Raw genomic sequence first — 25,490 nt, forward strand, 5'->3', positions numbered from 1 at the left:
ATACAGAAGACGAGCGCGCTTGCACACACACACACACACACACACACACACACACACACACACACACACACACACACACACACATGCACATGTACACGCACACACTCACACACACACACACACACACACACACACACACACACACACACACACCAAAAACAGACATTTAGTGTGAATATCAGGAAATAAAGAAAAAAAGAGAGTGGAAGAAATCAGTGCATCGACTAGAACATGATTTCTCGCTGAAGTTACATAAGAACGCAAGGAGTCTGTAAGAGGCCGGTAGGCCTGTACAAGGCAGCTCCTGTAAACCTAGGCTCCTGTGAATCTAACCCCACCTAACATCACCGTCCATGAACTTATCTAATCTATTTTTGAACGTGACTATTATATTGGCAATGACTACGTGACTGCCCAGCCTGTTTCACTCATCTACCACTCTGTTAGTGAACCAGTTTTTGCCTATGTCCTTGTTGAATCTGAATTTATCCAGTTTAAACCCATTACTACGTGTCCTACCCGGTTCTCTTACCATCAGAACCTTATTAATATCCCCCTTATTAAAGCCTTTCATCCAGTTATAAACCTCGATCAAGTCATCTCGCACCCTTCGCCTTTCTAGAGAACGCAAGATTAATTGTTTGAGTCTTTCTTCGCATGACAAGTTCCTTAACCCGTGAATCATCTTAGTCATCTTTCTCTGCACCGATTTTAACATTTTTATATCCATTTTATAGTAAGGTGAACAAAACTGAACCGCATAATCAAGATGAGGTCTACCTAATGCTAAATATAGCTTGAGGATGACCTCGGCACTTCTGTTGCTTACGCTCCTTGAAATAAATCACAGTACCCCGTTTGCTCGATTTCTAGATTGAATGCATTGTGCCCTTGGACGGAGATCAGAGCTCACTATGACCCCTAAATCCCTCTGGCATCCAGACCTGCTTATGGGAGTGTCATTTACGCAATAGTTATGTGAGGGGTTGTTCCTATATCCACACTCATAATACTGCATTACCCTACATTGAACTCCATCTGCCATTTATACGCCCAGTCATACAATCGATTTGGTTCATCCTGGAAAATATTAGCGTTTTGATCCGTCTCAATTACTCTACCGATATTGGTATCATCATTGAACATACTGACATCACTACTAATACCTGTATCTAAGTCATTGATATAAATAATAAACAACAGTGGACCTAATACCGAACCTTGTAGGACCCCACTCGTAACACAGCTCCAGTCAGATCTTTTACCATTGCTTTGCTCTTTTTGCTTCCTATTGCTAAGCCATGCCGTGACCCAGCTCAAAACTTTACCTTCTACTTCGTGAACCTGTATTTTAAGCAACAGTCGGTGGTGAGGAGCTTTGCCAAACGCTTTACTGAAAACAAGATAAATTACATCATAGTTTTCATCTGTCTACCGTTTGAACTACTTTATTGTAGAAGGCCCAGAGATTGGTGAGGCATCCCGAATGCTCACGGCTATTAACTACTCCAGCATTTTGCCTATAACCGATGCCAAGCTAATTGGGCGATAGTTGGAAGTAGCTGACCTGTCCCCCTTTTTGAAAATCGGCGTCACATTAGTAACTTTCCATAAGCTGGGCTCATAACCAGTATTTACCGACATCTTAAAGATGTCGGTTAGTGAGTCAATGACCACCTTCTTGCATTCCTTTAAGACTCGTGGAAATATCTCATCCTGGACTACCTGCCTGGTGATGATTATATCCCTTAATTTATCGTCATCGCCGCCCTCGTATACCTGAACCCTTTCCGGAATAGTCGTTTGATCCTCTTGTGTGAAGACTGAATGGGAGTAGTCGTTCAACAATGTGATCATATTTTCGTAATTTTCCAGTAGCTCGCCTGTGTTTGCTTTCCGCGGTCCAATTTTCTCCTTTTTTTTTTTTTTTTTTTTTTTACAGCAGAGTAAGCAGCTCAAGGGAAAATAAAAAGGAAACAATAATGAAAAAAAAAGGCCCGCTATTCGCTGCTCCCACAAAAAGCGCTCAGAGGAGTGGCCAAAAAAGATGTCAACCTCGGATGGAGAGGTGTCCTAATACCCTCCTCTTGAAAGAGTTCAAGTCGTAGGCAGGAGGAAATACAGATGAAGGAAGATTGTTCCACAGTTTACCTGCGTGAGGGATGAAAGAGTGAAGATGCTGGTTAACTCGTGCGTAAGGGATTTGGACAGTAAAGGGATGAGCTTGAGTAGAAAGTTGCGTGCGGCGAGGTTGCGGGAGGGGGGGAGGCATGCAGATAGAAAGTCCAGAAGAGCAGCCAGCGTGAAAATATTGATAGAAGATAGAAAGAGAGGCAACATGGCAGCAGAATTGAAGAGGTAGGAGACTGTCAGTAAGAGGAGCATAGCTGATGAGACGAAGAGCCTTAGATTCCACTCTGTCCAAGAGAGCTGTGTGAGTGGAGCCCCCCAACACCTGAGATGCATACTCCGTACTCCTATACATCTGCAAGAAGCCCTTATGATTACTTTTCGCCTCTTTTGCGTAGTTCCTTTATGCTACTCTAGTGTTTTTCTTCACTAATCTAGAAAGTTCGACATACCTACCCCTGAGATGTGTTTCACCATTCTTAATTTTCTCATAAATTCCCTTCTTTAAACCTATCTCGTGTTTTAGCCCTCGAGTATTTCACTTAGGGTCATTGTTTTCTTTCTAAGTGATCGCTGGGGTATATGCTGTACCTGCCCCTCTACTATTACTTACTTTACGGGGAAACAAAACTCAACAAAAATAAGTGGAGGCCATTAGTAAAGTATCTCACTTCCATAAATAAGGGAAACTACCTAGGTCGCTCTTTGGTAGTAACGGACGGTGATTAAGGGAAGGAGGCACCCGCACCGCCCCCAACCCCCGTAATGCCATCCTCCCAGCCCCCGCCCTCCCTTCATCGCTAGGTATTCCCACTCGAATTTCAGCCGAGTGACGAAAACTCTCAAAATCTCCTTCAGAATTTAATGAGATTTTGATATTCTGGGTTGTGCATCACAGGAGTAACCGAAAGCTATTATGTTAGATACGGTATCATGCTATAACATATCAACAGATACAGGCATTTCTCGAAAATCAACTTTTTTTTCATTATACACACAAAGGAAATGTTGTATTCAAAATAAGATACAATTTCTTCCTTTAAAGGAAAATTAACTCCAACATCAATAACCTTAATCGAAAAAAAAAAAAAAAACTACACACGTATTCAGGGATATTGAATGTTTTAATGTTCACCTATATACTTATATACAGGATGGTTTAACCTGATAAAAAAAAAAGAAGTATTCAGGAATATGTAGTTACTGGTTGTACTCACAATCCATCAAGTATTTGCGGTCAGACCAAAATCATTCCAGTTAAACCATTCTCGCTCACCACTTTTACAAACAAACACGGTGACATCTATCATTTAAAAGGTAAACTCTAAAACATCCACATTCAGGTATTTAGGAATAATGCAGATGCTGTCTATTATCTGAATCCAACAAATACGAACCAAAATTTTTCTAATCAAACCTTTTTGCCCCACAATGCCCAGGAATCCGACAAAAGAAACGTAAACATACACACTGCCGCACACATGTATTCAGTTATGTATAGTTGCTTTCTTCCCCAAATCTTACATAACCTACTTACCCTACCCCACGAAACAATGCGATGAGACAACTTTTTTCTCCACAGTTATTGTTAAATAAAGTAAACCAAAATGTCAAACACGGACACACAAAACAATAATTCGTTGGTGAACTTATTTACAAAATAAAGTAGACAAAAAAAACAGGAAATAATATTGTTTTCTACAATGGAGAGCATTTATTTTCCTAACCTTATAAAGGCTGTTTTAAATATTCATGTAAAGATGTCTAATGCATAAAATATACATAACAACACACTCCTAGTATACAAAGTTATTGTTATGCTCACAAACTTCGATATCTGTCCCGTAGGTGAAGAGTCAACGAGCATTCCACAAACACACGGGTTCTGTCTGCACATGAGTGACGTGAGTAAACAAATTGTTTTAGGCAGGCATACGACTCCACCTGTCGGTATCTATCCTGAGTCTGTGTGATATTAGTCTTAATTTATCTCGTGAACGACTCGTGTTGGAGGTGAGGCAGAAACATTCATCATATATACATTATTTACTGTCAACATCGGGTTAAGTTATATTCTGTTTGTCATACTCTTCATTGCGCTGTGTAGTTTCTGTCTTATAAAGTGCCTTATTTTATCTTAAAGGGTTACCATCAAGCCTTAATGACATTCTGTAATAAAGAATATATATATATATATATATATATATATATATATATATATATATATATATATATATATATATATATATATATATATATATATATATATAAGTTTTGTTGTATACAAACATAATGTGTGTCACCTTTACAAAAAAAAAAAAATATCTTAACCACTTCCTCATCCGTTGCCTGTGGTGAATTCAACACAGCGGCCATCGTGTCTGTGTCGGTGAACCACATGCCAAGGTACACATGTATGTACAGTCGCGATATGAAGTGATGTCGTCGTGTACGTTTATTTTCGATCACGCAAGGATCGTTATATATTTCCAAGAGTACCATTATTTTCCTGTATCTTCATCATATAACTTATATATATATATATATATATATATATATATATATATATATATATATATATATATATATATATATATATATATATATATATATATATATATATATATATATATATATATATATATATATATATATATATATATATATATATATATATATATATATATATATATATATATATATATATATATATATATATATATATATATATATATATATATATATATATATATATATATATTTTACAAGCTAGAAAAAAATAGAAAAGAAATATTCAATGATGTCTTACGAAGAGTTGTCGAAATATTTTGACACAAAGTGTTTTCGTTCACCAAGGAACAAATCAAATGAAGTCCAGATATCGACATATTACTCAAACAGAAAGTAAAATTATCCTTTCACGATCATTGTTGACAACAATAAATTTAACATATGCACAATATATAGGACATGCATAATTAGTCGATATCCTAAACTAGGATGGCGTAATTTATTTAATTTATACCCTCGTTTGATGATGACATCATCCCCCGCGCACCATTTTACCATACCTATTATTCACGCCTGACTCACTCTTTGCCTTTCGTGGTCAACATAACAATAACAAAAGCTTTCCGTGGACTTCTAATGCATGATAGTGATCAAGGGAAGATGCCCACAGCCTATAATTACCGAAGGATAGTCGGAGATGGAAAAATAAGAATAAATAGCTTCAGAATAGTCGTGTTTTGTAACTGGAAGCTCACTCTTTGCCGTAGATCGCAAACATCATTGCCTTTCCTGGTCAGTAGAACGATGACGAAAGCTTCATGTAGACTTCTAATGCTTGGAGGTGATCAATGGAACATGTCCGCAGCTTAAAAGTGCCATATACTAATCGAGGAAGGTGGGGAAATAAGAATATATGGCTTTGAAATGGAGGTAGTAGTCGTGGTTGCGGGTGGATAATCGCAGCGTTCCAAATATTATGCTATGGTCGAGTGTTCGTAGAGGCGTCCGGAATTTTGTTAGTTCAGATATGGCAACCCTACCTATGAAGGCATTCTTCTTTCATCATCGTTACTGAGCAATGTTACTAAATATTTATGTGCCCATGCTTATGATAAGAAGCCATCATAGTGAATAAAAGGTGTTTAATGTGAAACCTTATTATTTGATCGTTTCTTAATCAATAAAACGCAAAGTATTGCCAGTAACTGTCCATTCGCTTCGTGTCATACTGTGCATGTGTATCGCAACTGTATTAATAATTGCAGAAGACAGTTCATGGAATGACCCATATATATATATATATATATATATATATATATATATATATATATATATATATATATATATATATATATATATATATATATATATATATATATATATACAACAAAGGAAACAGCTGAAGGGCACAAAAAAAGGAAACAATAATAAAAAAAGCCCGCTACTCGCTGCTCCTAAAAAGGAATCAAAGGAGGTGGCCGAAAGAGAGGTCAATATATATATATATATATATATATATATATATATATATATATATATATATATATATATATATATATATATATATATATATATATATATATCGCCTAAATCTGAACGACGTATAACAACTGTTTTGCAAAGATAAGCACACGACGTGAGCAAAATCATTTCAAGGTTGTCTTCAGTACTGAAGACAACACATGACATTCGCAGTTGCATTTTTTTAGACACATGAATGTATAATTGTAATTCAGGTACTACTACGTTATTTTACTGTATTTTACATCACAATGTATTACATATTATCATTAAAAGGGAACATTATAACATAAACAATAAATACACATCACTTCCGCTACCTTCAAATGCTCCCGTACGAAACATTTTGAGAGCGGCGACATCACTTCATATCGTGACTGTACAGTCGGCTATAGAGAGTAGTGTCACACTGTCCAGTAAGTTTCGTTCAGAAAGCGACATCTGGCAACCCCTCCACGCGACATGAAAATTATTACATCCTATCGAAATCGTAGTGTTGTGGTGATCGGTGGTCACAGGTGCACTCTCCATAATTTTAAGATAGATATTTATCAAAAGTGCCCGTCGCTATCGCTTGATAAATATTTTTTCTTTAGGGTCTGTCGCTACATTTTGACACGAGCTTTTAGTTTCGGTCAAATTTAGTCATGAGCAATTCTAAGTTGTTTATCAAACTATGATCGATACATTTAAAAATATACTGCACTTATTAAGGGAGATTGTTATGCCTTTTAACTTAAAAAATCAATCCCTGACAGCCGAGATCTTGTTCTTTATTAAAAAAAATATACGTAATAATAGGCTATAAACGTTCACATGATGGCGTTGTCGACCGCGGGCTTTTCCGCGCTCGCACTCAACACACACACACACACACACACACACACACACACACACACGTATTTATACTTAGATATTACGTAATCCTCACGGAGAAATGATTTTAGATTTTTGATGATCTGAATTGTCTATGAGGCTTTATAGTGACGGGAATTAAGGCTGCGAGTTAAACAGACCCTCAAGCCTATTTGCTGTTTGATGGTAAGGAGCATTACGTAGTCACTGCCTGCCTCTGTGAAGGACAGCATTGCACACGGTATTTTCAAAGTTTAATAAGAAAAAAGTGTTTCAGACTGTTCGTGATGTTTTACCTCGTCGTCATCATCATCATCATGTAGGAGACATTCATTATCGCATTTCTAAATTGAATTCATGTAATCTGGTATATTTCTAACTACATTATATTATAATATAATATAATATTATACAATATTATAATTTCACGGTCACACACACACTGTACACACTGATACGCGTCACTAACATCACCAGTGAATGCGCCACCGTGGTATAGTTGCCAGATACCGCTACCAGGCTAAACATTCTGAAAACCGTGACACTACTCTCTAGCGTCGACTGTACATACATACCTGGCAGTGTAGCTCACGCATAATACATTCATTCTCCGAGCTTCTTTATCTCTCTCCTCACTGTTAATACCAAAAAACTTCGTTTCCTTTCATTAATAATTATAATCATCACATAATCATATCAATACCATAACACTATGTTCATCTTCATCTTACATGTTTACCTATTTGTAGCCTTTATCACAGCATCATAATTAAAAGCAACATGTGCAAGGTTTTCCAAAATGCCGTCCGCTGAGATTTCATTTCTCAACATTTTTACCACGTGGTCAATGTTCAAAGTGAACAGTAAACAACTGCCGGGGTTATTTGCAAACTATAATGGATGGCTCAAGTATTGCCGATCTAATATTTTTTAGTACAATCAAATATAGCTCATGTCGCTTTAATCATTATATTACAACATCCTAAACTATTGTCTATCGGTAAGTTTACCTCTGGGGACCCGATCGTATTCTTCACTAAAATCCATATAGATGACGAACAACTTTTTTCTTGTACAAATCGTAATCACACAAAACCCTAAAGCATGCTGCAGGAATTAGGTCAAGATACTCTCTCTGTTTCTGTGCGACTTTTTGGCGTTTGTTTACATTCCATAATAATCTAAGTCTGCCCTGTATCATGAAAACAAAAAGCTTAGCAAAGGTATCCATGCTTATCCCTCCATAGTTGTTATACAATTACCAAATTTAAATATGAAATAATTAATTATTGTAACATCATCACACTAGATGACGAATGCGGGTAAACACCATGTTAAAAACAGCGAAGATGAACAGGCACCGCGATCCATCAAGTACATTAATTAGGCTCGAAATATTTATGTGTAACTTTTGTTCTTATTGAGATCTTTCGTTGCTTGCTTGAGATAACTGTTAAATAATAGTTCGCTAATAATCGGAAGTTGTGGCACGTTTTCTTTGTTATCATCGACAGTCTCACCCGTATCATTGCTTGGCTCATTTGGGAGTTTAACATTTTTTTCTCAAAATGTTACTTTAATTAAATTGTTCCTCTGAAGGTATTTGTATACCATCAAATTGCACGTTACCTCTCCACTCAATTGATTCTTAATCATCTCACTGTCATTTTCATCGGTTAATATATTTTTTTTAATCTCAGTTGAGTTTCGTTCCAAGTTACTCGTGTGCTGCACGGTGTGTCTATGCGTGCAATACAGTGTGGTGGTGTAGCCCGGTACCAATTCTGCCTGCACGCCCATGTCACGGCTCACGTCAGGCGGGGTAAGGTTGTGCAATTTTCTCGACATCCGTTTCAGATTTACCATCTCCGGGCACACACTCTCTCGCTACTTGTGCATCACTGTTTCTTGATAGCACGAGTTACCTAAACCTGACGACCTTGCTATGAGCTCCCTGGCAGACTTGCAAACTTCGCCATGTCCAGAGTGACACACAGCGGTACGTGGTCAGACCGATGAATCTCTTGGTTTACAATTAATTCATAAATTTCTTGTTTAATCTAAAGGTTTATCTTTTGCAATGCATAAGTGAATTTAAAAATTCCAGCTGCCTCTTCGCTTAAAAGTAAGGTTACCACCTTACCCTTTCCCACCACGTCTTAAAAATGCTTACCCACACACTCTCATACACGCACGCACGCCACGTACGCACGCTCGCCACACACACACACACACACACACACTCAGAGGTACTCACAGAGATGTAGTTGCTGCCGGCGCCCGGGAAGATGTTCGTGTCGAGACTCATCCAAGTCCTGAGGAAGTTTCTAACATAGGGGCGTGTGGTGTCAACGATCCTGAACCCTGTAATGTTGACGGCGCCAAACTCCTTCACATCCTCCTCCCATCTCTCGTCCATCACCTTTGTGCAAGGGAGGAAGAGAGGGGCGGGTGAGACTGGGTGCAAGTGAAGCACGAAGTAAAATAACGGAATTACAGAAAACTGATTAATCGAACTACCATGAAGGAAAATAAAAGAATGATAAAGATAGCTTAATGGGGAAAAATATTTGACCGAGAAGAAAGTGAAAGAAAAGAATAAGGAGGAATAAAATAAATAAGAAAAATGAAAAGGAAACAGAAAATATAAAAAAGTACACAAATGCATTAGGGCCTTGGGAAAGACGATATAAGACCAATTATCATATTTGTTTGCTTCTTTCCTTTTTTTTATTTACTGATTCCTACTTTCCTTTTCCTATCCTTTCCCTACCAACCAACCATCTACCCTTATACGTGTCCTTTCTTACTTGTTAATTATTAAATTACAATTTAAGACAACTTTATCTCCAAATGTTTTTCCTTTTCCCTCCGAAAACGAAGAATATTCGGAAATAAAGTTGTTTTAAAGAGTAATTGAGGATAAAACAAGTGAGGAAGGACACAGGTAGGGACAAATTTGAGACTGATTGGGTAAGAAATGAACTACAGTAAGAAAAAGAAAATTTAAAGGGAAAAATTTATATATAATAATTACTCGACAAGTAAATGAAGAAAGAAAAGAAAAAAAATAGATAATAGAATTGGGTTGAAGAGAGAAGGAACAACGTTTAGGAAGAGATCAAAGTGAGTAGAGCAGTATAGAGATAATAAGAAACAAAAATTCAGACGGCACATCAAAATGGGAGATAATGAATGAAGTGAGAAATGGGATTAGATAAACAGTTAAGGTCAGATAATTTTTAATGGAACAATAAGTAAGGGATGAATAAGGATTGCTTTAGAAAAACGAAGTATAGGGTGTTAAAAAGACAAATATGATATAATAAACAGAGCCTAAAGATTCAAAGCAACAGAGAGAGAGAGAGTGTGTGTGTGTGTGTACCTGTTTCTGCATTTCATGAACTTATCATACCATAGCAATTGATATACTGGGGTAAGATCATAGCCTAATAATGATTCAGAATAAAAAAAAAATATGATCACAACTATATACTAGGATTAGGCTAACATGAGTCTGAAGGAAAAGTAGAGGCACCATTAGTATTTTCTTAACTACTGAAGCATTCGTAGTGCTAGGGGTGTTGATTGATACAAATAAAGTCTAGAAATATGTGATCAAAATATTAGTGGCATTCCGTTTTCATGAGAACGTTGCTCAAACTGGATCAATGGGTATTTATCTATTCCTCCGTTAATTGGAGTTGTATATATACGCGATGCTTACCCCGATCTCTAAGGCTATGCTGAAGTTTACGTTGTTGGGTGCCACTAACCACTTTTGCATGGAACAGTTGTCATTTTTGAATCTACACCGCCATCCCTGCCAAGAGATGCCCAGCCGTCACACCAACATTTAGTGAGAAACGACCAGTTGAGGATGGACGACTAGTTTTCTGTCTGAGTATAAGTGTGATTTGCTTGAATAAACATTATGCCTTCTTATCTTTCTTGTTTCCTATTATGAAGTTGAATATTTCTTAATCGCTTGTGATGCAAGACAGACTCTTGTTATCATATAGACCAGTGCCTTTCAACTTCTTGGTGTTTTGCATAACTGCTTCATACTCTCTACTTTTTGTGAGGGAATCAGTCATCTGTTTATGGAGAAGTGGAAAAAAAGGGTCCAGCCTTGTGATCTCGTTGAAGGTTTATAAATGTTAGAATGGACATTTCTTTTACCAGTGTTTGAAAGTCGCTAATTAAATCAAACATTTTAACCTAAGATTCTGGTTTCATACTGAATTAATTATAGTTAATTTTATAGGAGCAAATATTTATGTGTGTGTGTGTGTGTGTGTGTGTGTGTGTGTGTGTGTGTGTGTGTGTGTGTGTGTGTGTGTGTGTGTGTGTGTGTGTGTGTTTTTGCCGTCTCCACCAGTATTTATTTCTTCGGCATCACGAAAAGTGTGATGGCAGCTGCCCCCGCCTTTCCGCAGACTGCTGTGACGTGCAACCTATGTCTTGGACAGCAGTGTTTGTGTGTGTGGGTGCGTGCGTGTGTGTATTGCGTTGGGAGTGGGATCTAAGGACCCGTGTTGATGGCAGCCGCGTTTCCGCGGACTACGGCCATGCTGATCCTCTGCCGGAGCCAGCAGATCTCACGCGGCTCTCCCGTCTGCTCCGTCATCCTGCGTCCTATTTCTTGGAGCAGCTTGGCGAATGCGGGGCCCAGGGTACCCATAGTCTTTATCGCTAGCGGCTCGAAGCGATAGCGCTGGGCGAGTTCCGCGTACCGTTGTCTTTTCTGTTGTTATGCCGATCGGGCGGCTGCTCCTGGATTGGTGGCGCTCTCCATAATGTGTGTGCTCCGGAACGTGTTCGTGCATGTTACGTCCCATAGCAAGGATCGGCCGCCGCTGAATGGGTATATTGTCACCCCGTCCGGTCTTCGCCCGTCACCCCGATCTAGTCCGCGTGGCTCCAGCAGTGTGTGTGTGTGTGTGTGTGTGTGTGTGTATTTACGTTTCTCCCATTGCGCCGGCAGGGTTTCTTGATGGGGCCTGTTGGTCAGTCGCAGCCCGTTAGTGGCTCAGGTAAGTATCTCACAGTGTGCGTGTGTGCCTGTTTGCGTGTGCGTGTGTGCTCGTGTGTGAACTCTGGCACTAAACAATATGACACTAACTTTACTTCTCCTACCCAACCTTTCAACATTTCCCTTCCTTCCCTCCACTGCCTTCCAGTCACGCCACATCTCATCTTCGTACCTAAGTCAACATAATTTCTCTCTCTCTCTCTCTCTCTCTCTCTCTCTCTCTCTCTCTCTCTCTCTCTCTCTCTCTCTCTCTCTCTCTCTCTCTCTCTCTCTCTCTCTCTCTCTCTCTCTCGCAGTCTGCCAGCCGTACTGAGCGAAGGTGTGGTAGCTTTCTCTCCCGACCCGTTCGCAGAGTCAGGTCACAATGCCACCAGCCGCTAGATATCCGTGTTTGACTTGCAGGAGGGAGTTCACGAAGGACTTCCTCAACCAGGAAAATGGTGAGTACACTGTATGTTTTTTCGTGAAACTGAACACAAGGTAAGTGTTAAGTTAGAAGCGATAGATAGCAAGGTACAGTTTCTGGAGGGTGTGTTAGGATTGGATGTAGCTAGTGTCGGGGAGAGTGAGTTCAAGGTAATTGAAAAGGTAGAGAGGTTGGAATTCAGAGTAGGTGAGGTAGAGAAGAAGGTAGGTACCTTAGATTCCTTCCAGCAGGTTAGAAAAGGGAGTAAGGCTGCAGCGGCAAATGTTAGTTACAGTGGTGTCGTGACGAGGAACAGGTTCCAGGTGTTAGGAGACCAAGTTGAGAACGATCCTAGCATCGTTCTTGTCGGTGATAGTTTAGTTAGACAGCAGGACCAGGAGTTTTGTAGGAAGGGAGCGAGGCGGAGGCATGTAGTTTTTTCCTGGACGTAGAATTGAGCATGTAGCTGAGAAGGTTGACGACTTAGTCGTCACTACCTCAGAGGAGACAGTGTTTGTTTACCTGGTCGGAACAAACAATGTAGTTAAAGGTAGGTCAGAGGAGGTTCTAGACAAGTACAGGAAGTTTGTCGGGAGGTTGAGGGACAGCAGGCGGCGTTCAGTTGTGTGTGGTTTGCTCCCTCAGCACGATGTTAGTTCCCTCATTCTCAGTAGAATGCTGGGGATTAACGAGCGTGTCAGGGATTTGTGTAGTCGTGAGGGAGTCATGTTTGTGGACGTCTGGGATCATTTTATTCATGACAGGAGCTTGTTTGCTAACGATGGACTTCACCTAAATTGCGTAGGCAAGGCGAGGCTGGGCCGAGTGTTGGAAGAGGAAGTTTTGAAAGAGATAAAGAAAAGTCAGGTGCAGCGGGAACGAGGTGTGGAAACTTCCGGCTTGGCTGAGAGTGGGAGGAGCCTTCACTCAAACGGTGAGGTCCACGGAGGTAGGAGTGTCAAGTCTCAAGTGAGGGGGGAACTAGAGGTGTGTAGTGCTGAGGAGGACGTCAGGTCACCAGACCCCCAGGTGGGGGATACTGAGGTAGCGGTCAAGTCAACAGCCACACAGGTGGGTGGTGAGGTAGAGGTAGTTGTAGATAATTGGGTCTGACGCACTATTCCAGTGAAACGACAGTTGATATATGGCGCACACTCGACGAATAAATTAAACATCTATGTAAATGCCCGTAGCATTATTCAGAAGCGTAGCCACTTGATAATTCATGCAATTACTGAAAAACCCGATTTCATTTTGATCACAGAAACATGGCTAAATACGCGTGACAAACATCAGTTAAGTGAAGTAGCTATCAATGGTTACAACGCGTTTGCTAAGTGTCGTCAACACAAAAAAGGTGGAGGTGTAATAATATATGCTAAAAGTAATGTAGAAGTCATTCAGCTTAACACAACCGAAACAGAGGCTTATGATTCATTGTATGTACAAGCGGCGATCAATAATGAAAAGTATGTTCTGGGCGTAATTTATCGACCTCCTAAATCAAATGAAGACATTGATGGAAATCTCTACGCAGAGATAAATAAAATTATCAGAAACAGAAAGGCAATAATATGCGGCGACTTCAATAACCCCTCTGTTAACTGGTCTGCACTATCTGCCGACAGGGAAGGAACCAGATTAATAATTTTTGCGCAAGATACATTTCTTTATCAAACAGTTACCGCGCCGACGCGAGGAAATAACATTCTGGATTTAGTCTTCACGACCGACAGCCACCTCATAACCGCCTGTGAGGTCGGCGAGCCATTTGCAAGCAGTGACCACAACATAATCAGATGCGTTTTAAATATTGAAACAAAAGCACGAGAAAACTCACTCCTAATACCTAACTATAGTAAAGCAAAGTTTACGGACCTAAGAAGATAATTGGCTTCAGTAAATTGGAATCATTTGCTAAATAACGTCAGCGTTCAAGAAATGTAAAATCGTTTTACTGCACAAACCACACCGAGCGTAAATAAATTCATCCCACTCAAGCCACGAAGGACAGAGAATCAAAAGCCGTCATGGATGACTAATTACCTGCAGAAAATCATCGTCGAAAAAAGAAAACTGTAAAAGAAATATAAACTGTCACACACTTCACAGGATCATAATAATTATATCAATATCAAGAGAGATTGCAAAAGGAAAATCAGAAAACAGAAACGCGAATATGAGATGAAAATATCACTTGATGCGAAGAAAAATCCCATATTATTTTTCAGCTACATAAGAAGCAAAACAACAAAAAAAATAATATCGACCCACTATTAGTAAATGGCGATACGATTAATGATGATAAAGGCATGACGTCGGTCCTAAATTCAACCTTTAGTAGCGTATTCACAAAGGAGAACATCACATCGATCTCAGCCCCAAGGACTATTTTTCAAGGCCCTGAAGAACATAAGCTTGCGTTGACCGAAATCGATATCAGTGAAGTGCGTGCGTACCTGCAAAAAATAGATTCAAATAAATCTCCGGGCCCCGACAATTTATCTCCTCGCGTGTTAAGCGAATGAAGTCAACAACTAGAATTACCCATAACGTTAATGCTCAACAAGTCATTAGCACAGGCTAGTCTGCCTCTAGAGTGGAAAAAGGCCAATGTTACCCCGTTATTTAAAAATGGAGATAAAAAACATGCCAGTAATTATCGTCCTATCAGCCTTACGTCTGTCCTAATTAAATTATTTGAAAAAATAATCAGGGATAAAATGATCACTTTCCTCGAAACAAATGATTTGATAACTTATAATCAGCATGGATTTCGTAGTAATCGATCTTGCCATACCAACTTATTAACTTTTTTCAACGACGTTTATTCAAGTTGGGACGCCCGAGCCCCATATGATGTAATATACCTAGACTTTCAGAAAGCGTTTGATAAAGTTCCTCGCGTTAGGCTTATTTCAAAACTGCGTTCCCACGGTATTAGTGACCATCTATGTGCGTGGATTCATGACTGGCTCACCGACAGAGAACAGCGTGTAGTTCTTAATGGTGAAGCATCCGATTGGCAACCCGTAACCAGTGGCCCAAGCTTCGGTCCTGGGGCCAACACTATTCATAGTTTACGTGAACGATTTAGAGATTGATATCCTGTCAAAAGTAGCCAAATTCGCCGACGACACAAAATTAGGAGGTACGGTAACGAACAGTAAAAATTGCGAGAACATTCAATCAGACTTAATAAAACTTGCCGATTGGAGCGAAAAATGGCAAATGTGTTTCAACGTAGATAAATGTAAAGTAATGCACATAAGTGAAAAGAATCCTAACTTTAAATATCAGCTTCAAGGACATGAGCTCAGCAAAGTAAAACAAGAAAAAGATCTTGGTGTCATTATCAGCAACACTCTTAAAATGAGTGATCAATGTTCTGCGGCGAGTAAAAAAGCCAATATGATGCTAGGATTAACCTCAAGAAACTTTGATTATAAATCACCCGAACTTATGAAGAGATTATATTTAGCATTTGTAAGACCACACCTAGAATACACCGTTCAGTTCTGGTCACCGAATTACATAAAAGATCAAGTTTTGCTAGAAAGGATACAGCGACGAGCAACCCAACAAATTCCAGCGCTCCGTAACTTGACGTATGACGAGCGTTTAAAGCGTTTATATATGTTTTCTTTAAAGAAGCGAAGAGTAAGAGGGGGCTTAATTTAAGTGTTCAAAATCCTTAATAGATTCGAAAACATTATCCCAGATAGTCTATTTCAGAGAGACACCAACACATTAACATGCAGCAACGGTATGAAGTTAAAAGGAAACCGATCTAACACATTGGCGCGCAGAAGTTATTTCAATAATAGAGTCGTCGATCACTGGAATAGACTCCCACCGTCAGTAGTTAGCGAACAGATCATTAATAGCTTCAAGTCTTCATTGGATAAGTATTTCAGGGATATAAGATTTTACTGACCTTATTCATATGTTTCAGGCAGTGAAGTGTGGGAACAGTAAGGTTAACAGGATACTGGAGCGTACCCCTGTACCGAAGGTAAACGAGGATCAAGCCTCTACCGGTAACCCTTGAAACTAAATCTCACCCTATCGTTAGCAGTCCAATTCAATACTAGCTTTTATTTATCTTTTTTTTTATGACTCAACTACATACACTGTTTATTGACCCTTTTTAGTCTGTCTCAGGCAGCCTGCAGCACGAGTAAAACCTGAAGACATTAGTTTCCCCCACAGTTTAGGTCACCAGTAACGTAAATTAAGGGTAGTAATTTCCTCTTATTTCTCTCTTTACTGTAAAATTTCAATGTCCCTTTCTTCCTTAAAGGCACATGGTGTTCTCTTCTAACTGTTTCCTGCCGGCACGTTGCCGGAGGGAGAGGTGGGTGGGGAGGAGCCTTCATCTATTCTATCCTGTCCTACCACACGTAGATTACTAGTAGTAGCGGTAGTAAACAGACACTCTCGCCATAGACCGACAGGTCTTTTGGTGTCTGTTCTTCCTATGTATTCCTATGTATTCTCTCTCTCTCTCTCTCTCTCTCTCTCTCTCTCTCTCTCTCTCTCTCTCTCTCTCTCTCTCTCTCTCTCTCTCTCTCTCTCTCTCCCCTTCTTCCACCTTTTCCTCCTGTACTTTCATCACATCTGTCTTGCCCGTACCCATTCTTCCCTTTCTCCCAATAACGATAAAGGAAATGTAATTGCGTCACACCTGCCGTCTCTCTTTGACCCCAAGCGCACACGGGGATAATTAGATATTTCGGGTAATATTTGATGATAATTAGTGAGTTTTGATTATGGGGATACTACTGCGTTAACGAGAGAGAGAGAGAGAGAGAGAGAGAGAGAGAGAGAGAGAGAGAGAGAGAGAGAGAGAGAGAGAGAGAGAGAGAGAGAGAGAGAGAGAGAGAGAGAGAGAGAGAGAGAGAGAGAGAGAGAGAGAGAGAGAGAGAGAGAGAGAGAGAGAGAGAGAGAGAGAGAGAGAGAGAGAGAGAGAGAGGATACTGTCATATATAGTATAATACAAAATAAGAACAATCAAACGCAATAAGCATATAAATCATGACTTGCATGAAAAAAAGGTTATATATGCATGACAGACAATTATGAAAAAAATGGGACCACAAGAAATAGACAAAAAAGCGTTACCAGACAGACAGGTGGATAGACAGAAGGCTTGATGCATGGAGGGGTGTAGTAGGGCGGCTATCAACCAGCCTTACACGCATCATTCGTTTATAATTACCTTACCAGTTAAACCTAATTTCGAAATCCTAATTAGCGTTGTAAGTCTAATTAATGTAGTCACGAACACACCTAAACAACTTTTATTTTTAATCACATATTTTTGCGCCAACTTCCAGATTAATTTTTGGCTGACGCTATATTCTGATTAACAACCTTTGTTGACGGCATTACGAGAAAATATCATTCTGCCGTACTCTTTTCATAATTAAGTGGCTGACAGGTGATACGCTGAAAGGCTTGAGGAGGAGGAGGAGGAGGAGGAGGAGGAGGAGGAGGAGGAGAAGGAGGAAACATGGAAATATTGAAATACAGGCAACAGAAAGCCTATTGGCTCATCACGAGGTTGCCCGTTCCAGTAATTTAATCTGCTCGACAGTCGCCTCGTGGCTGCAGAGTAGATGAAAGTGCTTCGGTATTCAGTTCACTCCTGACGCAGCGAAAAAGCGGTCAATTCAATTTTTAAAGGAATTGATGCTAATCGCACTTACTGCTTATGAGGGAAAATTGCTCCAAAAACGGATGACTCGGTTTGAGAAGAAACTCCTGCCAATGTATGTACTACATCGCCTGGCCCGAATTGGCAGACCGTTATTTCTAGCTCTTAAATTATATTATTGTTCAAAGAACTTGCAGTGATCGACGTTACTGTGACCTGAATCATATACCATCGTAGGCGTCTCTTTTCCAGCGTAAAGAGGTTCAGTCGCTTGAGTCGTTCCTCATACGGTTGAGCCCTCAAGGCTGGAATCATTTTCGTTGCGCGGAACTGAATCCTTTCTAATAATTCAATGTCTTTCATGTAATTAGAGGACCAAAACAGGACATATTTGAGGTAAGGCCTTACCATTGAATTATACAGGGTTAACACTACTTCCGGCGTTTTACACTCGAGATTTATCGCTATGACCCCGAGCATAGTATTGGCTTTGTTATATGATTTTTTTGCAGTGCTTTGCATGTGTCAGGTCACTGCTGATGGTGACTCCAAGATCCGATTCCACTTGCATGACCTGCTGAGGTCTCCCATGCATGATGTATGTTTGGTAGCTATTTCTGGACCCAAAGTGCATAACTTTACGTTTGTCGGCATTGAAGGACATTTGCCACTTTTCAGACCATTGGATGATTTGATCGAGGTCCTTTTAGATAATTTCGCAAACGGTCGTCGTGAGGGCCCTTCCACCCATCTTAGTGAGGTCTGCAAACCTCGATAGGGTGGATTTCAGACCTGTTTCTAGATCGTTGATATATATTATAAAGAGAATAAGAACGTAAGGAGTCTGCAAGAGGCCGGTTGGCCTATCCAAGGCAGCTCCTGCACACTCAACCCCACCTTACCTCACCATCCATGGCTTTATCTAACCCCTTCTTCAATGTATCTATGGTATTGGAACCCACAACATGGCTCCCAAGCCTATTCCATTCATCTACCGCTCTATTGGTGAACCAATTCTTGGCTATGTCATTGTTGAATCTGAATTTGTCTAACTTAAAACCATTACTACTCGTCCTACGTGGCTCTTTTACTATCAAAATCTTATTGACATCCCCTTTATTAAAGCCCTTCATCCATTTATAGACTTCGATCAAGTCTCCTCGCAACCTTTGCCTTTCAAGAGAGTGTAGATTTAAATGCTTCAGCACTGACCCTTGAGGTACTCCACTAGTTACTGGAAGCCACTCGGAAGCCTACCCGTTCAGTAACACTCGATGTTTTCTGTCGGTGAGTCAATCTCTTATCCATGCGATCAGATTGGTTCTAATACCCAATAATTATAGTTTCTGAAGCAGTCGCTCGTGTATTACCTTGGCGAAGGCTTTTTAAAAATCCAAGTATATAACATCGATGGGATGTGTTCATCCCAGTTCTTATATATACGAGCACCTTGGAAGAAGTCTAATAGCTTTGTTAATTAACCGATCAATGGACAGCGTCCAATATTTTAGACGCAATATATTTTCGATTTACTCATTGCAGAATCTTGTAATTTTAATTTATTAAAGTATCCTATGATTGCAAATGCATTTTCTATTACATCATTACATTTTCTAACGTTTTTTTCGACAGATACTCTTTCATTTATTGTAAACAATCGATGGCGTTGAGGCTAAGTGCTTCCCGCCTGACTGGGTAAGTTTTATACTCATAAATGTTTGAAATTCAAAAAAAAAAAAAAAAAAACAGTTTCCTAGTTTTGAAACGATACATGAAGTATTCAGGAATGCAGGTGTTTTAACAAGAGCCCGTTTTTTCATGTAAGAAATGTAAGATAGTAAAGATAAATCAGGTGTCCAAAAAATTGGACCCTGTGCCATGAATTTACCGTAGACTAGGCAACAGACACTTTTTTTTTTCACTATTTCAGGCTAACATTTCATGAGATCCTGGCACTGCTGGAAGAAGATGGAGCGGATGGTGGAGATATTATACTGCATGCCCCTGAACCAGAAATAGATAGTATTACAGACGAAGATTCTGACAAATCTGATGATGAAGCAGAGGGAAACATCAACCATCTAGGGAAGAAGCTTTTGAGTACAACCTGTGATTTTATTCCTCATACTGTTGACGAGTGTACCAGTATAACTGAAAGTAATTCTGAAATAGCTACATTCAATAAAAAGGGCCCTAAGAAAAGAAGAATGACCAAGGAAATAGAATGTCTGAAAACAGTTCCTGTATATGAAATAAATTCATCAAAGCCTAGCTTGAAGAGAATAAATGAGGACATTTTAGCTTGTAGTGATGAACTTGACCTGCTGAAATTATTCATTACAGATGATTTCATAGAACACATAATAAATCAGACAAACTTGTATGCCCAACAGAAAAATGAGACACTCAATATGTCAAAAAGTGAACTATGGGTAGTTTTAGGGGCCTTACTTCTCTCGGGTTATGCCAAGTATCCCAACAAAAGACTATATTGGTCTAGAAAATGTGACACTCCAGCAATTTTGTCAGATGCCATGCGCTGTAGGCGATTCGAGACGATTCTGCACGACCTTCACTTGAATGACAATTCTAAACTTGACCCCAGTGATAGACTGTACAGCATTAGGCCTATGTTAGATCATTTTAGCCACAAATTCCTTGAATTATCAGTATTAGATGAACATCTATCCATTGATGAATCAATGATCCCCTATTTTGGAAGGCACTTTGCAAAACTATACATAAAAGGAAAACCAATAAGATTTGGTTTTAAGATTTGGGCCTTATATTCATCTGCTTGATATATGTATGCTTCTGATGTATACATGGGTAAAAGTGACAATAAAAGTGTTGAAACTGGTCTAGGTGTAGGGGGTGAAATTGTAAAAAAATTGCTTAGAAATGCAAAAGTACCTAAAAATTCTGGATACAAAGTATATTTTGGTAATTATTTTACATCTTATAACCTGTTTGGATTATCTGTCAGAAGAAATAATATGTGCTACAGGGACAGTTAGAGGAAATAGAATACCAGCCTGTCCTCTTCCCTCCAAGGTAGAATTCAATATAAAAAGCAAAGGCAGTGTAGAAATTGTATTTTCTAAATCAGTAATGGTGGTGAAATATAAAGATAACAATGTTTTGACAATAGCATCCAATTTTGATTCACCTGATATTGGCACAACACAAAGATATTCCAGGGAAAAGAAAAAATACATCCAACATCCACAACCAGTTTCTGTGAAAAACTACAATGTTCACAAGGGGTGTGTGGATTTCATGGATAAAATGGTTGCATGTTATCGCACAAGGATGAGACAAAATAAATGGTGGTGGCCAATTTTTGTATATTTATTTGATGTTGCAATTGCAAATGCATGGCTGTTATGGAGAAAGGAAAAAGATAACTACAGCAAGTTACTTGATTTTCGAAGGAAACTTGCTATTACCATACTAAAAAATCACGGCACACCATCACCACAGGGCAAACAAACTCCCACACCCCTAAAAGGTGTTCGGTATGATGGTTATGGCCACTGGCAAGAGGGCTCAAATTTACGAAGATGTGAAAATTGTCCAGGAAAGGCAACATTTTCTTGTACAAAGTGCAATGTAGGTTTACACCCAAGATGCGACAAGGTGTATCATACAAAAAGGCATAATTGAGTGAAATGCAATAAATACGGATATAATTTTTTTTTTTTTTTTTACTTTATCATGTCAATAAAATATTTGCATTCTTAATTACTTGAATGTGTACTATTGAGAATAACAAGATATATGTACAAGGATTTACAATTACAATAAATGTATGTTTGCAAAGGTGATATTTATATGAACCTATCTGGACAAAGTGGACAGCGTCCATTTTTTTGGCCATCTTATATCTCAAAAAGTAATTGACATAAACATATGAAATTTTGTATGAATACTCTTGATAGTAAAACAACTAAAACCTGTAAAAATTGTAATGATCCGTGTTGTGGGAGGCAACAGTGCTGGGTGTCAGACATTATTATATTGTTGTCTTCTAGAGAAATGACAATTTTATCTCTAATAATTTTCTCATGAAATTTACCTGCCACTGACGTTAAACCTATTGGCTTGTAGTTTAATGCAACGCTCTTAACTCCCTTTTTCAAAATCGGTATTACGTTCGCCAATTTCCAGTCTTTGGGGACCTTCTTTAGTTGTACTGACCGGTTAAATATGATGGTGAGTGGCTGGAGTATTTGCTGTTTAAGTTCTTTTGTTAACCACGGAGGGGGAGGAGGAGGAGGAGGAGGAGGAGGAGGAGGAACACAAAGCAACACAAAGGAAGAACAAACAACAGCAGACATGATGGTCCATACTAGTCTGCTTGTGGCAAGCTACACTAACTATCTAATCAAAGGTGGAAGATGAAGGACAGCAAAGGCGAAGGCTCCTTCCCACCCCCCCATCCCTCCAGCCAAAGGCGAAGGCTCCTTCCCACCCCCCCATCCCTCCAGCCAAAGCTGGCAGGTAAGGAAAAAGAACCATGCAGCATGGAAAAATTGCATGTAAATAATGTAAGAAAGAGGAAAGAATTACCATTAATGCTACCGCTAACCGGGCGATAAAAAGGGACAAGGACACGAGTATTCGAAAAAACTTTACGTTATTACGACAATGAGTAATATCTTAGTTGCTGGTTGGAATCAAAATACTTGTCTAATCTATTTTTGAAGGTCGTAATTGTTGTACTATCAACGATACCACAGGGTAAAGAATTCTAAACATTAACGACTCGATTGAGGAAGCGTTTGGTTTCGTGCGGTGATAATCTTTTACCACTTTTTTTTATTTCTACAACAGAGGAGGCAGCTCAAGGGCACAAAAAAAGGAAACAATAATAAATAAAAAAAAGCCCGCTACGCGCTGCTCCTAAAAAGAATCAAAGATTTTTTTTTTTTCACGTTGCTGCCTATTGCGCCGGTAGGCATCTTCCCGGTGGGGCCTGATGGTCGGCCCAAGGCATCTTCCAGGTGGGGCCTGATGGTCGGCCCAGCCCGTTCTGGCGCAGGCGAGTGTTTATAGCGGCGCCATCTTGCATTGGTGGCCGAAAGAGAGGTCAATTTCGGGAGGAGAGGTGTCCTGATACCCGGGAGGGGGGGAGGCATGCAGTTAGCAAGTTCAGATGAGCAGTCAGCGTGGAAATATCGGTAGAAGATAGAAAGAGAGGCAACATCGCGACGGAATTTAAGAAGTAGAAGACTATCAGTTGGAAGAGGAGAGCTGATGAGACGTAGAGCCTTAGACTCCACTCTGTCCAGAAGAGCTGTGTGAGTGGAGCCCCCCCACACGTGAGATGCATACTCCATACGAGGGTGGACAAGGCCCCTGTATATGGATGGCAACTGCGCGGGGGAGAAAAACTGGCGGAGACGATACAGAACGCCCAACCTCGAGGAAGCTGATTTAGCGAGAGAGGAGATGTGAAGTTTCCAGTTGAGATTTTGAGTAAAGGATAGAACGAGGATGTTTAGTGTTGAAGATGGTGATAGCTGAGTGTTGTCGAAGAAAAGGGGATAGGTGTTTGGAAGATTGTGTCGAGTTAATAAGTGGAGAAATTAAGTTTTTGAGGCATTGAAGGACACAAGGTTCCTTCTGCCCCAATCGGAAATGATAGAAAGGTCTGAGGTTAAGCATTCTGCAGCCTCCAGTCTGGAGTCGTGTACTTCCCGTTGAGAGGGTCTTCTATTGAAAGAAGTTGAATAATGCAGAGTGGAGTCATCGGCGTATGAGTGGACAGGAAAGTTTGTTATGGAAAGAAGATCATTGATCAGGAAGAGAAGTGGGTGATAGGACAGAGTACTGTGGAACACCACTGTTGATAGGTTTAGGGGAAGAACAATGACCGTCTACCACCGCAGAGATAGAACGGCCGGAAAGGAAACTGGAGATAAAGGAACAGACGGAGGGATAGAATCCGAAAGAGGGCAGTTTAGAAAGCAAAGACTGGTGCCAGACTCTATCGGAGGCTTTCGATATGTCTAGCGCAACAGAGAAGGTTTCATCGAAACGGCTAAGAGAGGATGACCAAGAGTCAGTTAAGAGAGCAAGAAGATCGCCAGTAGAACGCCCCTTGCGGAACCCATACTGGCGATCTGATAGAACGTTAGAAGTGGAAAGGTGCTTTTAAATCTTCCGGTTAAGGATTGATTCAAAAGCTTTAGATAGACAGGAAAGTAAAGCTATAGGGCGGTAGTTTGAAGGATTGGAACGGTCACCCTTCTTAGGCACAGGCTGTACAAAGGCATACTTCCAGCAGGAAGGAAAGGTAGATGTTGATAGCAAAGGCGAAAGAGTTTGACCAGGCATGGTGTCAGCACGGAAGCACAGTTTTTAAGGACAATAGGAGGCACTTCATCAGGTCCATAAGCCTTCTGAGAGTTGAGGCCAGAGAGGGCATAGAAAACATCATTTGGAAGAATCTTAATAACAGGCATAAAGGAGTCAGAGGGGGGATGAGTAGGAGGAATATGCCCAAAATCGTCCAAGGTGGAGTTTTTACAGAAAGTTTGAGCGAAAAGTTCAGCCTTAGAGACAGATGAGACGGCGGTGCTGCCATCAGGGTTAAGGAGAGGAGGGAAAGAGGAAGAAGTGAAATTGGAGGAGATATTTTTGGCTAGATGCCAGAAGTCACGGGAAGAATTAGAAGAAGCAAGGTGTTGACATTTTCTATTGATAAAAGAAGTTTTGGTAAGTCGGAGAATAGATTTGGTACGATTCCGGGCTGAAATGTAAAGGTCATAGTTAGCGGGAGCTCGAAGGCTCTGGAACCTTTTTGTGAGCTGCCTCTCTATCTTTAATAGCACGAGAACAAGCATGATTAAACCAAAGCATTTTAGCATGAGGAGTAGAGAAAGAACGTGGAATGTATGCCTCCATTCCAAAAACAATCACCTCTGTGATGCACTGGGCACACACAGAGGGGTCTCTCTCCTGGAAGCAGTAATCATTCCACGGGAAATCGGAAAATTACATCCTCAGGTCGTCCCACCGAGCTGAAGCAAAATGCCAGAAGCATCGCCTCTTCGGTGGGTCCAGAGGATGTACAGGAGTGATAGGACAGGAAACAGAAATAAGGTTATGATCGGAGGAGCCCAACGGAGAGAACAGTTTGACAGAGTAAGCAGAAGGATTTGAGGTAAGGAAGAGGTCTAGAATGTTGGGCCTGTCTCTAAGACGGTCGGGAATACGTGTAGGGTGCTGAACCAACTGCTCTAGGTCGTTGAGGAGAGCAAAGTTGTAGGCTTGTTCACCAGGCTGGTGGTCAACAGTGAAATCTCCCAAGATGGAGATTTCATCGAAGGGAGAATGAGTCAAGATGTGCTCCACTTTAGAATTCA

General features: G+C 40.0%; 1 protein-coding gene across 1 annotated transcript in view; it reads right to left on the minus strand.

The window, feature by feature from the left end:
* Positions 1-5,434: 5,434 nt before the first annotated feature.
* LOC127005758 (glutamate receptor 1-like) overlaps positions 5,435-25,490 on the minus strand; it is a 76,549-nt gene continuing 56,493 nt past the window's right edge. The window contains exons 4-5 of the mRNA XM_050874866.1: positions 9,275-9,439; positions 5,435-5,506 (exon numbers count right to left, since the gene is read on the minus strand). Of these exons, the coding sequence (XP_050730823.1) occupies positions 5,435-5,506; positions 9,275-9,439 (237 nt within the window). The remainder of the gene's footprint in view (positions 5,507-9,274; positions 9,440-25,490) is intronic.

The sequence above is a fragment of the Eriocheir sinensis genome, chromosome 30, assembly GCF_024679095.1.
Source record: "Eriocheir sinensis breed Jianghai 21 chromosome 30, ASM2467909v1, whole genome shotgun sequence".
Lineage (NCBI taxonomy): Eukaryota > Metazoa > Arthropoda > Malacostraca > Decapoda > Varunidae > Eriocheir > Eriocheir sinensis.